The 14,827-nt window shown below is 62.1% G+C and overlaps 1 protein-coding gene across 5 annotated transcripts; it reads left to right on the forward strand.

Annotated features, from left to right (window-relative positions):
- Positions 1–23: 23 nt before the first annotated feature.
- TNFAIP2 (TNF alpha induced protein 2) lies at positions 24–13,213 on the forward strand. 5 transcript variants are annotated; one of them, XM_077910699.1, is made up of 14 exons: positions 206–334; positions 1,175–1,234; positions 2,636–2,679; positions 3,172–3,537; positions 3,708–4,344; positions 6,317–6,431; positions 6,590–6,712; positions 6,918–7,018; positions 7,657–7,755; positions 8,270–8,393; positions 9,248–9,370; positions 9,615–9,770; positions 9,914–10,035; positions 11,604–13,213. In XM_077910699.1, exons 2-14 carry the CDS (start codon positions 1,200–1,202, stop codon positions 11,743–11,745), a joined length of 2,187 nt encoding a protein of 728 aa, XP_077766825.1. In that variant the 5' UTR covers positions 206–334; positions 1,175–1,199; the 3' UTR covers positions 11,746–13,213. The 5 variants fall into 5 exon arrangements, with proteins under 5 accessions (XP_077766824.1, XP_077766827.1, XP_077766829.1 ...); XM_077910701.1 differs by lacking the exons at positions 206–334; positions 2,636–2,679 and adding an exon at positions 47–123; XM_077910702.1 differs by lacking the exon at positions 2,636–2,679 and having other exon boundaries at positions 236–334.
- The last annotated feature ends 1,614 nt before the right edge of the window (positions 13,214–14,827 follow it).

A 14,827-nucleotide genomic window follows, 5' to 3' on the forward strand; every position in this document is an offset into this window, starting at 1 on the left:
CAATCAGAAGCCGGCGTCGCACAATGGGCCCGCGGCAGGCTGAGCCCAAGGGCCGAGCTCCCCGGCGCCCCAGGGACCGCGGCGACGCCGGGCCAGCCTGGCCGCCCCGCCCCCGCTGGGAAGGTGTGACGCCGCCCCCCGCCCCCCTCGCTCCGGGTTCGGGGCCACCGGCAGCCCCCGCCGCGGCCTTGGCCTGGGCCCGCGGGTTTTCCAGGGCTGCGGCGGGCGGGGCGGGGCGGGAGGCGGGAGGCGGGAGGCGGGGCCGAGGGCTATTTAAGGCGGCGCCGGGCTCTGCGGGGACAGCGGCGCCCCGGCCCGGCCCGGCCCGGACACAGTAAGTGACCTCCGCCCGCACAGCGTCTGGCCCCGCCGCTCCGCCGCCGGCTCGCCCGCCTGCGCCCGAGTCCCGGCCCGCTCCCCCGACGGAGCCGCCGCCGCCCGACCCGGGAGCGACCCCTCCGAGGGCCCCAGGCCTCTGGCAGCCCCACTTGTAGGGAAACTGAGGCTCGCTGCGCTGGCTGGGGGACTTGGTTCTGCCAGCAAAAGGCTGGGTCCTGCGAAGGGCAGGGAGGGAGGGGTGTGGGGAAAGGCTCAGGGGCCTCTGCTCCTTTTGCAGAAGACTGGCTGCGGGGGGGGGGGCGGGGGGGGGGACGTTGGCTGGCTGCTGTGACCTAGGCCTTGTGACTTCGCCTGCATGGAGGGATGGCTATGCCCTCCCTTTCTTGCTGGGACGCAGAGCCAGGCGCAGAGACCATGGGAGGCTTTGTGAACCTTAGCCCTGACCCAGGAAGGAGTGGAAGGGGTGTGCGGTGCCAGAGGAGAGGGTGCCACCGTGGGGCCACAGGCTGTGGTCACACAATATTGCTGAGCAGGCCCCTTGAGTCAGTGTGTCCAGCCTGGAGCCCAGCCTAGAGGAATCCCTTTCCTTTCCTCTTTTGCTCTACCACAATGCTGAGGTTGGCCTGACAGACACATGGACTCAGGATATGTGTCCTTACGAAGGCTGGCTTGGGGCCAGCATGTGGCTTTGGGGTTTTGCCGCTTCCTGTCAGCAGCAGGCGGGGTGGGGGTCCTCATGCCCGTTTCACAGATTGAGGTAGGACCTATTGTCCACACTCCAGTGAGTGGTCCAGCTGACCCTCGCCCCCTGCCACTTCTCTTTCCACTGCACCAGCTACCTCTGAAAATCAAGGACTGGGATGGAGCCAAGGGGGCCTCTGCAGGACCTGAAAGGGTGAGGAGGATTTTGTACCAGGGAGGCAAGGAGACAGCGATGTTATGTGGGGACCTGCAAGAGGTCAGATAGAGCCTAGCACATGTAAGGAGCAAGGAGGTGTGGGACAGTGAGGGCAGAGGTGAGGCTGGTGGGTCAGGGTGGCCCTCTCCCTCACCCTGGCTGGAGGATGGAGGTGGAGGGGGGGCCCTGGTCAGTCAGGGTGGTGCTGAGTAGCCCCAGCCAGCTGGCCAGACCAGCTCCTGTGGGTGCGTGGTTCAACAACACGATGGGTAAAGAGTGGGAGCTGGGGCAGAGAGCCTAGAAGCCTTGCACTTTGGCTTTGGGGCTCCCCAGAGCACCCGTGACTTGGTCCTAGAGTGGAACTCAGCCCAAACGACATGAGAGAGGTGACTGAGTTCCAGTGTTGGACTCTGCAGAGGGCACGTGGTGAAGCCGTTTAGGAGAAACTTCAGGCTTCCTGCCCCCAAGTGGCTCTGGCCAAACTCAGGGATTGTGATGAGGCCCAGGACAGTTGGACTGGGGGCAGGGGTAGGTAGTAGGGGCTGTGGAAAATGTCTGACAGTCCTAATCCACGCCTGCTTTGTGTTTGGGGCAAGCACCTCCCAGCCGTCCTCTCCACCTCAATTTCTCCTGGATGATGGGTCATTCCATGTGCCTCGCAAGGCTGTTGCAGAAGTGAATCAAAGTCATTGTGTTGCATGAGTCACAACTCAACTGTATTTACTCTTGGATGGTGGAGGAGGGCAGGCACTATGGTCGTGGATGGCCCCAGACATCAGGGAGGCCTGGCCCTATATGCTCCCCTCTGCTGGGCTCAGCCATGTTCCCCTTCACTGGTCCTGGCCTTGCTTTGATAATGGCCATGGTGCTGGGGAGGGTGCTGCTGGGCACAAGGTGGTCCCACCTCTCTGAATGCAGCCTATGAGGTGGGGGGGGGGGGGCGGGACATGCAGGCTGGAGGACCCAGCACCGGGTGGGTCTGAGTTTCAAGCCTAAACTGTCACCATAGGGACATTTCCCTGGGGCAGTTTTGCATAATGAGGATAATAATACTCTTCCTTAAAGGAAATAAGAGAGAGATGGGAGGGATGGGCACCCGGGGAGGGCTGGGAAAGTGGAAGCCTTTGTAATGATGATGTCACCCCATTTGGGAGCAGCAGGGTGAAGTGGGAGCCAGGAAGCCTGGTCCCGGTCTGAGTTGCCCCCTCTGAGTTGCCCCGTGACCTCAGGCAGCTGGGTGCCTCACTGGGCCCCTTGCCCCTGCTGACATGTGAAAGTCTCTTCAGGGTCCTTTCTCAGCCCTTGAACTTTGAGAGGGCACTATGATTTCTAGACCTGAGCCCCAAGGCCAGGGTAGGGAGCTGGTCCCAGCAGGAGCACCCATGTTTCTGCTCACAGCATCCCTCTCTGGCTCCACGGAGACAAGACAAGAGATGAACCAGGCAAGATAGAGGATGAGGGCGGGGAGGACGGAGGAGCCTCGGGTGCTGTGACCTTCCTGAACCTCAATTCTTGCTCTGTGCCGGGGGCCTGTCTCTGCCACTTCTGCCGGGGTCTAATGGGTGCTCTCCAGTCCTTTCTCCTTGCCCAGAGGGTGGGCTGCCGAGGATGGATTTGCCACAATGAAGTGAAGACCCCCTCCATCTGGGAGACTTGGCATCTCCAGATTCTGCCCTGCTTCTGGCGATTTGAGGAAGGGGCTGGGGGGTATTGGAAGAGGAATTGTGGGCGCTGAGAAACTGGTGTCCGGGGAAGCAGCCGCACTGTCGGTGCCCCTCTGGGCCAGGGGATGGCCAGACCCTGAGGGCGGTGGTGAGACTAGATCGAGCGAGCTCATTGCTGCTGCCACCGCCGCGCTTGGGCCTGGGAGCTGCGGTGAGCGCCTGCGTGCAGCGAGCGCTCTTTCATGCCCCCTCCGCCCTGCCCATCTGCAGGCCTGAGCCGGGTGATGCTGAAGATGATGACTTTCTTCCAAGGCCTTCCAGGCCAGCACACTGCGTCAGGGGGTCCTGACCTGCGGGGAAGCTCCCAGAAGTTGCCCTCCACCTCCGAGTTGGAGTCCGAGGCCTCCATGTCGGAGGCGTCTTCGGAAGACCTGGTGCCACCCCTGGAGGCCGCGGGAGCCCCAGACAGGGACAAGGAAGAGGCTCTGAAGAAGAAGAAGAAGAAGAAGTCCAAAGGCCTGGCCAGCATGCTCAGCGTGTTCACCAAAGGGAGGAAGAAGAAGGGTCAGCCCGGCTCGGCGGAGCCAGAGGGCGACCCCGGGGCCCAGCCTGAGCCCAGCGGCCCGCTGCCCACAGGTAGGCTGACCCCCCCCACCCCCCGCCCGGCGGGGTGGGGACCCGGGATCCGGGCTGGCGGGGCCTGCGGGGCTCCCAGGGCCCAGGGAAGGCGGGACGAGGGGCTGGGGGCGGGGCGGGGGGCGCCCTGCGGCGGGCGGCGGCGCTCACCGGTCCGGCCCGGCCCGCAGCGGAGGAGCTCAAGGCGGAGCTGGAGCGCGGGCGGCTGGAGGCGGCGCGGCCGCTGCTGGCGCTGGAGCGGGAGCTGGCGGCGGCGGCGGCGGCGGGCGGCGAGAGCGCGGAGGAGCTGGTGCGGCGCCAGAGCAAGGTGGAGGCGCTGTACGTGCTGCTGCGCGAGCAGGTGCTCGGCGTGCTGCGGCGGCCGCTCGACGTGGCGCCCGAGCGGCTGCGCCAGGCGCTGCAGGTGCTGGCGGAGCAGGAGCGCGAGGACCGGCGGGCGGCGGCGGCGGGGGCGCCCGGGGGCTCGGCGCTGGTGGCCGCGCGGCCTCGGCGCTGGCTGCAGCTGTGGCGGCGCGCGGTGGCGCAGGCGGCGCAGGAGCGTCTGGGCGCGCGGCCGGCCGCGGACGCCGAGGGCCGCTCGGAGGCCGAGCGCGCCTTCCTGCACATGGGCCGCACCATGAAGGAGGACCTGGAGGCCGTGGTGGAGCGGCTGAAGCCGCTGTCCCCCGCCGACCTGGACGTGGTGGCCGCCTACGCCGAGAGCTACCACGAGCACTTCGCGGCCCAGCTGGCCGCCGTGGCGCAGTTCGAGCTGTGCGAGCGCGACACCTACATGCTGCTGCTCTGGGTGCAGAACCTGTACCCCAAGTGAGTGCGCGCGGCGGCAGCGGGCCTCGGGTCGGTGCCCCCGAGTCTCCAACCCCGGCCCCAGGGCCTCCGAGGAGCCAGGGCGCGGGGGGCGGGCGCGTGGAGCCCCGGACACACTGGCTTGTGCCACGTGCCACGTGCCCCAGCCGGGGAAACCGAGGCAGAGAGACTTCATCGCTCATACCTGAGCGGTGACCGGCGGAGCCGGAAGGGCGCTGGCAGAGGAGACGGGCAGTGGCTCCCACTTCACCCTGCTGCTCCCAAATGGGGTGACACCAGCAGGCCCTGACCGGCCCCAGTCCCTTGGGGAAGCCGTTGCTGAGGTGGCGGAGGAGGAGGAAGGACAGGAGGAGGAACCGAATTCTGCCGGCTGCTGGAAGAGTCGGGAGGGGAGGGGAGAGGGCAGGCCCCCAAGAAGGTGGAGGGAGGTTGGTGATCTCCACCCAGGGAGTCCTCTTCCATGGCCCTCCTGGGAGTTGTGCCGCGCTGGCCAGTGTTTGGATCTACCTGGCAGGCCCCGGGTCACCCCCAGGCAGCACAGACAACAGAGGCCGAGCCCGGCCATATGGCCATTGTGTAGGGTCACCCGGCGAGGCCACCGCAGAGCTGGATTCTGGCCCCCGGGGCCCAGAGCTCCTTGGGTGGGAGGCTGGCTCTGCACACAGAGTGCCTCCCGTTCCCTCCGATTTACCCAGACTCCCTGGGGCCCGGAGCACATCTGTCACTATACGAGCTGGGTGAGGACAGACGGCAGTGCTGGGTGGAAATGGCCAGGGCCCCGGGGGCCTGGGTTCCTATAAGGCATCCTGGCCCCCCGGTGTAAAGCCTGCAGGAAGCCTGGAGGTACAGATGTGTGAGCAGTGCCTGAGGGTCTCGGGGGCACGTCTGGGTGGCCAGTGGTGTCAGCTGCTGCTGGTGTGTCAGCCTCCAGCGGGGGGCCAGAGGGAGGGCCCTGTTGGGGTGGTGGGTGAGTCAGCGGGGTGTAGGGAAACCAGCAGAGGGCAGGGGCTGCGGGCTAGGCAGCCAGTCGTGACCCAGTTTCTCCTGACTCACCAGGAAATACTAGGCACTTGCACCCCAGCCTTCCTGTCCCAGTGACCTCCGGGCTTTTGGCCTGGGGCCCACTGGGGTCGGCACAGCAGGGAACTGAGGCTGGCACGGGAGGTCTCTGCGGGGAGCGAGTCCGGGGTGGTGCTGTGGAGGCTGTGTGGCCAGAGTGGCCAGAGTACAGGGAGCGAAGGGACAGCCACATCCAGGCTGGGAGATGGTGAGAGGGCCATTCCTGAGTGTCCAGGAAGACAAAGGCCCCTGAGGAAGTGCCAGGGCCAGTCGGTCCCTGGGGCTCCAGGATCCCGCAGAGGCGCCATGGGAGTGAGTGGAGTGGCTGGGGTGGGGCAGCCCTTCCTGCCTGGACTGGCCCATCCTCGGGGGGGCAGCCGGGCGGCCTGGGGTGGTGGGGCGGGCTGGCAGGGTGCCCGGTCTGGCAGGCTGGGAGTGCAGAGAGGGAGTCAGGGAGGGAGGGGTCTCACGGCTGCTGCCAGAGGAGCAGGCTTTTATCTGCGAGGGATCAATCGAGGCCCTGTGGCAGGGAGGGGCGGAGGAGGCATTGCTGGGGACAAGGAGGTTGCACGGCAGGCCCCTGCAATGAGCCAGGCTCGAGGTGTCGTGGCTGGGGCATCGAGCGGGGTGGCTGGAGGCTGATCTGCTCAGGGGGATCTATTCCGGAGCAGAAGTGGATGGGGAGGAGGGAGAGGGAGGAGAGAGTCCGCAGGCAGGAAGATTCCACAGTTTCTGACCTGAACCAGTCTGAGCGGGTAGGGGACCCATCATCTGAGTTGAAGAGGCAGGGGTGGGAGTGGGGGGATTGAGCTCGAGACCGGCCAGAGGCTGAGGCTGACACTGAGAAGCTCAGCATGAGCCATGGTGCTAAGTGGGTGCAGTCTTCCTCATGCAGGCCCCCCTCTGCCCACAGTGACATCATCAACAGCCCCAAGCTGGCAGGAGACCTGCAGAGAGTGCAGCTTGGGAGCCTTCTGCCCCCCAGGCAGATCCGGCTGCTGGAGGCCACGTTCCTGTCCAACGAGGTGGTGAGTCCAGCGCCTGGGCCAGGGCAAGGGAGGGGCAGGAAGGAAACTAGGGGAGGCGCGAAGACAGGACAGGACGCAGGCAAAGAGCTTGACAGGGACTTCCACGTGGGCAGGGTGACGGGCTCTGTGCTACCCTGCCCTGCCTCTCCTCCCCCCAGGCCAGCGTGAAGGAGCTGATGGCCCGTGCCCTGGAACTGGAGTCACAGCGCTGGGCCCGGGATGTGGCTCCCCAGAGGCTGGACAGCCACTACCACAGCGAGCTGGCCATCGACATCATCCAGGTGACACAGCCCGCCCCTCGTGCTCTCCTACAAGCTGTGTGGCATGCTGTGTGGCACGCAGAGCCCACTCCTGTCCGGTCCCTGTGTGTGTGCAAACACGTGCCCTCTCCGAGCACTACCCACCCCTTGTGCCAGCATGTCACCTTCCCCCTCTGCCATCTTAGTCTGGGTGGTCTCTTGCTCAGCTCAGCCCTCACCCCTGCAGATCATCTCCCAGGGCCAGGCCAAGGCTGAGAGCATCACCCTTGACCTGGGTGTGCAGATAAAGAACGTGCTGCTGCTGGAGCTAGCTGCGTTCCTGAGGAGGTGGGTGTGCTCCTGCTTGTGTATGGGGCTGGGGGTGGAAGCCACTTCTCTCAGGGCCCCCTCCCCTGCCTGTGTCCCACATGGGTATCCAAGCTAGATCAGGGTCCCCTTCCTGCCTCTGGTGTGTCCCATTAATAGCAGGAGTTCTTTCCTCCGAACCTCCCACCTGAGCCCTGAGAGCCTCAGGTGAACTGACCACTCGTCAAGAAACTCTTAGCACTGCAGCCTCCAGCTGCAAAGAGGATGCCCCATGAGGGACTGAGGCCTTGGCTTCCCTTCTGCTGGTACCCTGGGCCTCCAGCCCCGCATCTCTCTTGGCTGCCTCCCTCCCCATCTCTGAGGACTCCTTCATCTACCAGTTTGCCTCCCCATCCCCTCAACACCAATGCCCCCCCACACACACACTGCCCTCCAGCTACAAAAGGACCTGGGAAGGAGTGGGGGCAGCAGGAGCTCTGCAGAGGCCTTGGCCTCACTGGCCTTAGGGTGGGAAGCCAGTTACATGATGCTTAGAGGCTAGCAGGGAGCCTGTCGAAGGAAAAGCACTCTGTCAACCCAGGAGGGCCTGTGGGCAGGCCGGAGGCTGCTATTGTGCCTGTTTGTGCTGGTCCTGCAAGTGCCCTTTCCGGTTTCACCAGCTACCAGCGAGCCTTTGATGAATTTCTGGAGAGATGCAAACAGTTGAGAAATTACAGGGCCAATGTCATGGCCAACATCAACAACTGCTTATCCTTCCGGTAAGGGCCCAAGGAGGGGTCTGTGGGAATCACGGGGCCTGCCAGTCTGTTGGAGGAAGCGGACCACTGGAGAGGAGCGGAAGGGAAGGGCGGGGAGGGGCAGCACGGGGTGCAGAGGGAGGTGGGAGGCATAAGCAAAGATGTGGAATTACAAGGAGCATGGCCAGGGAGGAGATTGCCCAGGCGGCAGCAGCAAACCTCAGGTGCCGGTGGGTCAAGCGTTCGCGTAAAGGATTTATTCCTTATCTTCTTCTCATAATGCCCGTATGTAGTGGGTGTGGTGTCTAGATGTGGATTAAGAGCAGGTGGTGCAGGCGTTCTCTGGGGTGAGATGGCTCGGTGCTGCCTAGGGAGCAGGTATGGGGTGATCTGGACTTGCTTCTGCAGGGGATGGGGAGTCCTAGGGGGTTCTAGGTTTAGGAAGTGGGCCTAGGGCCCATGGGCTCTCTGGGTAGGGCGCTGTAGTCTGGACAGGGCTGGGGTGACCTCCCTACCTCCTTCCGTGTCCTTCTAGCACCGCCATGGAGCAGAAGTGGCAGATACTGCAAGACCTCCCAGGCCACCTGATGGGCCCCCTGAGTGATCTCAAGAGTCACGGCTTTGACACCCTGCTCCAGAGCCTGTTTGGGGACCTGAAGGTAGCTGGAGCCTGCCTCCCGGGGTGCATGCTGAGCTTAGCCCTGGGGGGGAAAGGGATGGGAGGGAGGAATGGCCGAAGCATGGGTGTGTGTCGCCCCAGGGATCAAGGCCCTGGAGGCTTTTTGACCGACCGGCAACTTCGGCCTGGACTTGGCCTCAGAGGGGTCCCCAGGCTGCAACACACAGGGAAGCTTTAGTGCCCCCCTCCCACCCGAGACTCAGCCCTGTCGTGAGGCCGTTTTTACTCCGGCGGCCCCAGACCCTCCTGCCTGTGCCCTGCCCCCATGCCTCACGCCCAGCTGGGCGCTCAGAGCCCTTGGCAGCACCGCCACCTCTGCTGTGGCCACGAAGTCCACGGAAACCCCTTGGCTCCCTGGGCAGAGGGTGAGGCAGGGGCCCTGGGAAGAAAGAGCAGGGGTTCCCTGCCTGCCGCCACGGGAACCTACCGTGGCCCTCCTGCCCAAGGCGGAAGGCGGTGGGTAGCCAGCCGGGGGTGAAGGCCGGGCGGTGACCCTGGACAACTTGGCACAGGTCCTCACAGCCCCAGCCAAGCACAAGTCTTTGTTTATGCAGGAATTTATTTATTTCGGAGGGAGCGGTGGAAAAGGCCTGGAGGCAGGCAGATGGCCCGCCCAGTTTTAGAGCTGCAGCTGCTTGACCTTGGAGAAGGGTTCATGGCCCTTGTCTCCTCTTCCTGTCTGCGAACAGGACCCGAGTTCTGCCCGGGTGCCCTGGGGGTCCTGGAGGCCCCGCCTGGCCCTGCGCTGTGCCGTGCGTGCGAGTGTGCGTGCGTCGGGGGCTGGCCGGCCTTCCTCTGCAGGTGTGACCACATCCCGCTTCTCTGCCGTCACAGCCGCTGTTCAAGAGGTTCACACAGACCCGCTGGGCGGCCCCGGCGCAGACCCTGGGGGACATCATCTCCACCGTGGGCGAAAGGCTGCCTGAGTTCTCCGAGCTCCACGACTGTTTCCAGAAGGTGAGGAGGTGCTGGGCTGGTGGCTGGGCCTGGTGGGCAGTGGGGAGGGTGGGCACGGTCCGGACACACACCTTAACAAGTGTGCATGCACATACCTGTAAACACACGCGCATGTACCCACACAAGCACACGCATGCGCTTGTTTGCTTGGCATCCGCCCCTCCCTGGACTCCTGGCTTCGAGGGAAGGCGGTGAGCTCCCCGTTAGCGACGGCCCCCATACCCCTGCCTGCTCGCCCTCACAGGAGCTCATGGAGGTGGTGCACCTGCACCTGGTGAAGGAGTACATCATCCGCCTCAGCAAGCGGAGCCTGGTCCTCAAGGTGGTGGAGCAGCAGCGGCAGCTGGCCGAGCACATCCTGGCCAACGCCGAGGTCATCCAGCGCTTCTGCACTCAGAACGTAAGCTCCTGCCTCCCCCTCCCAAGCCCCACGGGCGCCAGGGCCACCTCTGGGCCTCTCCAAACCCAATGGGTTCTGATCTGAACTTCTCGGGGCCCTCCGGGGAAGGGGCGGCCTGCCTCCAACCAGACCTGTGCCTGCAGGGCTCGTCAGCGACCTGGCTGCACCACGCCCTCCCCACGCTCGCTGAGATCATTCGCCTGCAAGACCCCAGTGCCATCAAGATTGAGGTGGCCACTTACGCCACCCGGTACCCCGACTTCAGGTGAGAATGATGGCACCGCAGAACTGGGCAGTCTGTCCGCATGGCCCCGCTGGAGCTGGCCAGAGCCTGATGGGGCTGGACCCAGGGCTTCGGGACTAGTAGAGCTCAGTTACTGACCACGATGATGCAGGCCCAGCAGGTAACCTTTGCTGAGTGCTGACCACATGCCGAGCACTGTGCTAAGGTTTTTACAGTGGCTCGTGCCGTTGAACCTCACTACAACCTTATAAAGCTGATGCTTTTCACCCCCATTTTGCAGATGAGGCCTTGAGAACTTAAGGGACTTGTCTAAGGTGACCCAGCTAGCCAGTGGTAAAGCCAAGATGGCAAAGCCAGGTAGCCTGTCCCCACAGGCCACACTTTTAGCCTTATATGATACTGCCCCTTAGAGAGGAAGCTAAGACCAGAGAGATAGGGACCTGCTAGAAGCCGTGGAGGCTTAGCCCCCAGCTGTCTGAGGATCTGATGAGCTAGGGCAATTGTTTCTCTAAGCTGAGTCTTCTGACATGGTAGGGAAAGTGTGAACAGTCTGGAATCGGGTTGCTTAGCCTAGTCTAGCCCAGTCTAGCCTGTGGCTGATCCACTCCATCAGTCTACCTGCCTTTCTCCTTGTCTACACACTCACCCATTCATCCATCCACCCGTACAAACACCTGTCTACTCATCTACTCATCTCATCTCTCCATCCATGTAGCTAGCCATCCATCTGCTCACCCACCCTTCCACCTATCTATTCAAATATCTATCTGCCCATCTACCCATTCATTCCTCCATCTATTCACCTACCTATTCATCCACCCGTCTACCCATCCATTCATTCATCTATCCACCCATCCATCTACCCACCCACCAATCTATCCATCCATTCATCCACCTACCCATCCGTCCACCCACCCATATAAATACCCATCTACTCACCTACCCATCCACCCACTCATTCATCCATTCACCCACCTATTCATCCATCCATCTATCTACCCATTCATCCATTCATCCATCTACCCATCCACCCACCTACTCACTTCCCATCCACTCATCCATCTACCCATCCATCTTCCATCCACTCATCCTACCAATTATTGAGTGGTTTCCTGCTAAGTGCCAGGCTTTGTCCAAGGTACTGGGATGCAATGAAGTTCAAGACAGACCAGGTCTAGTCCTCCCTCGCGTAGCTTACACCTAATGAAGGTTAGTAATAATGAGGTAGTCAGATAAAGAAATAAACTTATGAACTGTAAAGATTGTTTAACCAAGGTTGTTGAATGATAGGAGGTGCTGACCTGAGAGATGGGAAATCTTGGGAGAGGTGACATTTTAGCTAGGCCCTGAAGAGTGTGGAGTATAAAGACCTGAGGTGGGCAGGGGTTTGGTGCACTCTAGGGAAGGACAGGTGTCTGGTGCTGCTGGGGCACAGTGGGCAAAGGGGAATGAGACCTCCCCTTATGGGCAGGGCTTGGCTGCAAGGCCCTGTGGATGGGGCCAGGAGTCTGGGGAACTGGGGAGAGGCGTGAGCAGGGCTGTGGGTGATGAGGCTAGAGGCTGAACTGACAGGATGCTCTCCCTGCCAGCAAAGGCCACCTGAGTGCCATCTTGGCCATCAAGGGAAACCTGTCGAGCAACGAGGTCAAGAGCATCCGGAGCATCCTGGACGTCAGCGAGGGGATGCAGCAGTCCTCCAAGCCCCTATTTTCACTTATAAAGGTCGGTTAGCTTTTCCTGCGGCCTGGCCTCCTTGTGAGCACCCATCAAGCATTGGACGCAACCCCATGGGTGGGCAACCACCCGACTTCATGGCCCTCAGCAGGCTTCCTGCCTACTGCTGCTGCTGCTGCTACCCAGCCTCAGCCAAGGCACTTGCCCGTGGGAGACTGGAATTGGACTGACCCAGGTTACTTAGCTGTCCCAGGGGGTGGGAGGGCCCATCCTGCGGAGGCAATGAGGCAATCCCCGAGAAACTCTGTAAGTGACGGTTGATCTACATGTACTGGAGGAGGGGGCCAAGAGGGAGACTGGCCGAGTAGAGCCCCCCAGGGTTACCTCCTGTCCGTGGGGCCCGCCACGGTCTATCCTAACTGCCCTCCCCGTGGCTGGGTCTGAGCGCCTTCCCAGCTGCCGGGGGACAGGGGCTCGCCCATCCCGCCGCCTCTGACCCAGGCAGTGAGTGGGGCTCAACGTGTTCATGGAATCGAAGGCAGAACTAGGAAGGAATGAAGAAAGCAACAACGAACTCTTATTTGGAATCTGCACACCCTGGGTCTTCCACCTGGAAGTCATCCTGAGGTCTAGACAGGGCAAGCTTGACCTCTGATCCCTTGGCTTCTGTGTCAGTGTCCCATTGCTGCTAACACGTTTCCACAAATGTGGTAGTTGAAACCGGAACTTCTCTTCCCGCTCTGGAGGGAGAAGTCCGACACAGGTCTCCTGGGCTAAAACCAAGGTGTCCGTGGGGCTGGTTCCTTCTGGAGGCTCTGCGGGGAGGTTCCTTACTTCTCCCAGGTTTTGGAAGCTGCCTGGATTCCCTGGCCCATGGCTCCCTCCATCATCAAAGCCAGCAGTGGCCAGATGAATCCTTTTCACATCACAGACCTCAGACCTCCCCTCTGGCCCCCCTCTTCCACTTTTAAAGACCCTTTTGATTACCTTTGGCCCACCCAGGGCATCTGGGATCAGCCCCGACTTTAAGGTTAGCTGATGAGTAGCCTTCATCCACCTGCAACCTCAGGCTCTTTCGCCCTGGACCCTGATGTAATCACAGGTTCCAGGTGTGAGGACGTGGGCTTCCTAGGGTGGGGGGCCTGAGGTTCCCCCCGCAAGGCCTCCATCCACCCCCGGCCCTGGAGTGTGCGTCATCCTACCCCAGGAAAACGCGGCTTCAGGAACGCTCCTAGGCCTCTGAGCTTGAGAGGGCGTCCGGCAGGCTCCTGCGGGACTCAGCCCCGTGCATCTGAGCGCACTGCGGTGGGGTCGGGGGCCAGGGCTCTTGGGTTTGTCCCCTCTTTCCAGGTACTGTGGCCAGCAACTGGCCTGTGTAAGTGGTATACAAGGGACTTTGTATGTCTGTAGGAGTTAGTATATTTGATGTTGTTAATATTATTTTTGATAGTACTGCTTTTGTATGTATGTACTCAGGACAGGGTCTGAGTTTTTATAGCTTAATATAAAACTGATTTTTAAAATGGCTTGGAGTGATTTATTTTGGGAGCAGGAATGGGGCAGTGGTGGCTTCCTCAGCCTCCCGGTCTCTTGCAAATCCTGTCTCCCCAGGCTCTGTGTCAAACCCTCTGTGAGTCCAGCCCTACGTCACCTCCTCCCCCTTCTCACCAATGAGCATGAGCTTTGAAGGGGAGTCGGCCTATGGGGACGACCGGTCACTTTGCTCTTTCATGCCTCAGTTTCCTTAGCTGGTTTGGTCTCTCCCACATTTCTTCTGAGGATGGGGGTGGGTAGGGGGTGGAATCCCAGCAATCTTTTCAACTCCAGCTATGGGGCCCAGTGGGAACTGACCTTATATTTCTGGAACTGACCTCACAGCTGCGGTCAAAGGAGCCCCACAGTCTGTCTGCAGAGATGGCCCTAGCTCACCTGGACACCTGTTCACCTGGCCCAGGTGATTTGGGGAAGGGCAGAGTCCCTAAGGACCAGAGTCCTCTCCATTCCATATAACTGAGGGGGGACCCTAAGGAACCCACACGTGGAGTCTGGGGGTCTGGGGCCCCTTTCAGCCAGTTCCAGTGCAAGGGAGATGAGACAATGGGACTGGGCTGGAAGCTAAGACCAAAGAGATAGGGAGCAGTGGGGAGCAAGGAGGGAGGGGCCTGGAGGAAACCCCCCTCCCCTTGAGCTGAGCTGGGCCTACAGGTCCATGTGGCTCCCAGTGCCTGGTCCCAGGCCAGCAGCCTCAAAGGGCAGGTCTGTGGGGCAGGGGCTGGGGCGGGGGAGCGGGGGGGAGACAAGGGCCAACGTGCCTCTCCCCCTCAGTACCACCCACAGGGAGTGAATGCACCCAGAGCCAGGTGGAAGCTTCAGATCTCTCGGGTCAGGCTGACCTGCTGGACCTAAAGGCCTGAAAGCCTGGGGTGCCGGGACCCCAGCCTGACTGCAGCCATGACAGGTGGGGGTCCTCAGAGCACAGTGGTGGCGGTGAGGACCCCAGAGCCACCCCCCCATCCCACCCCCTTGGGCCGGTGGAGCTCCAAGAGGAATGAGGAAGAGGACGGGAAGGGGCATGAGGTCACGGGCCCTGCCACCACTAAGAGTTCCACTTCGGGAACTTCCCTGTACCCCCCACCTCCTCCCCTCCACCCCCTCCCTTGCACCCTCTCCCCCCTCCAGGGAAATCCCCTTGGGGAAAGATTTGACCCTAGTGGAGGAGTCACCAGGCTCAGGGGACAGAGGGGGCAGCAGGGGTGGCCACCTGTTCTCAGTTTGTATGGGGGGGCCCCGTGTGAACAGGAAGGGAGTTCATAGCCGTGGCACTAGCATGGGGGGGGGGCCTCCAGCCCTTCCCCATCCCTGCCCCGCCCAGAAGGGCTGACATTCCCGGAGGCCCACAAGAAGCACAGAGCAAGTAAACAGTTCAGGTCCAAGTGCAGTGGGGTGCTGGGTGGGAGTGACTCAGTGGAGATGAAGGCAGATTAGGGTGAGGCAGCCCCAGCCGCGGCCAGGCAGAGGTGCAGAGTGCTCACGCAAGAGGAGACCTGGTTGGGGACCTCAGACTTGACAAGGCCGCTTAATCAGACCCGGCCAGAGCAGTGCAGGGGGGACAGCGTGGGTGGTGCTGGAAAGGTTCCAG

Source organism: Canis aureus, chromosome 9 (genome assembly GCF_053574225.1).
Source record: "Canis aureus isolate CA01 chromosome 9, VMU_Caureus_v.1.0, whole genome shotgun sequence".
In the NCBI taxonomy this organism is placed as follows: Eukaryota; Metazoa; Chordata; class Mammalia; order Carnivora; family Canidae; genus Canis; species Canis aureus.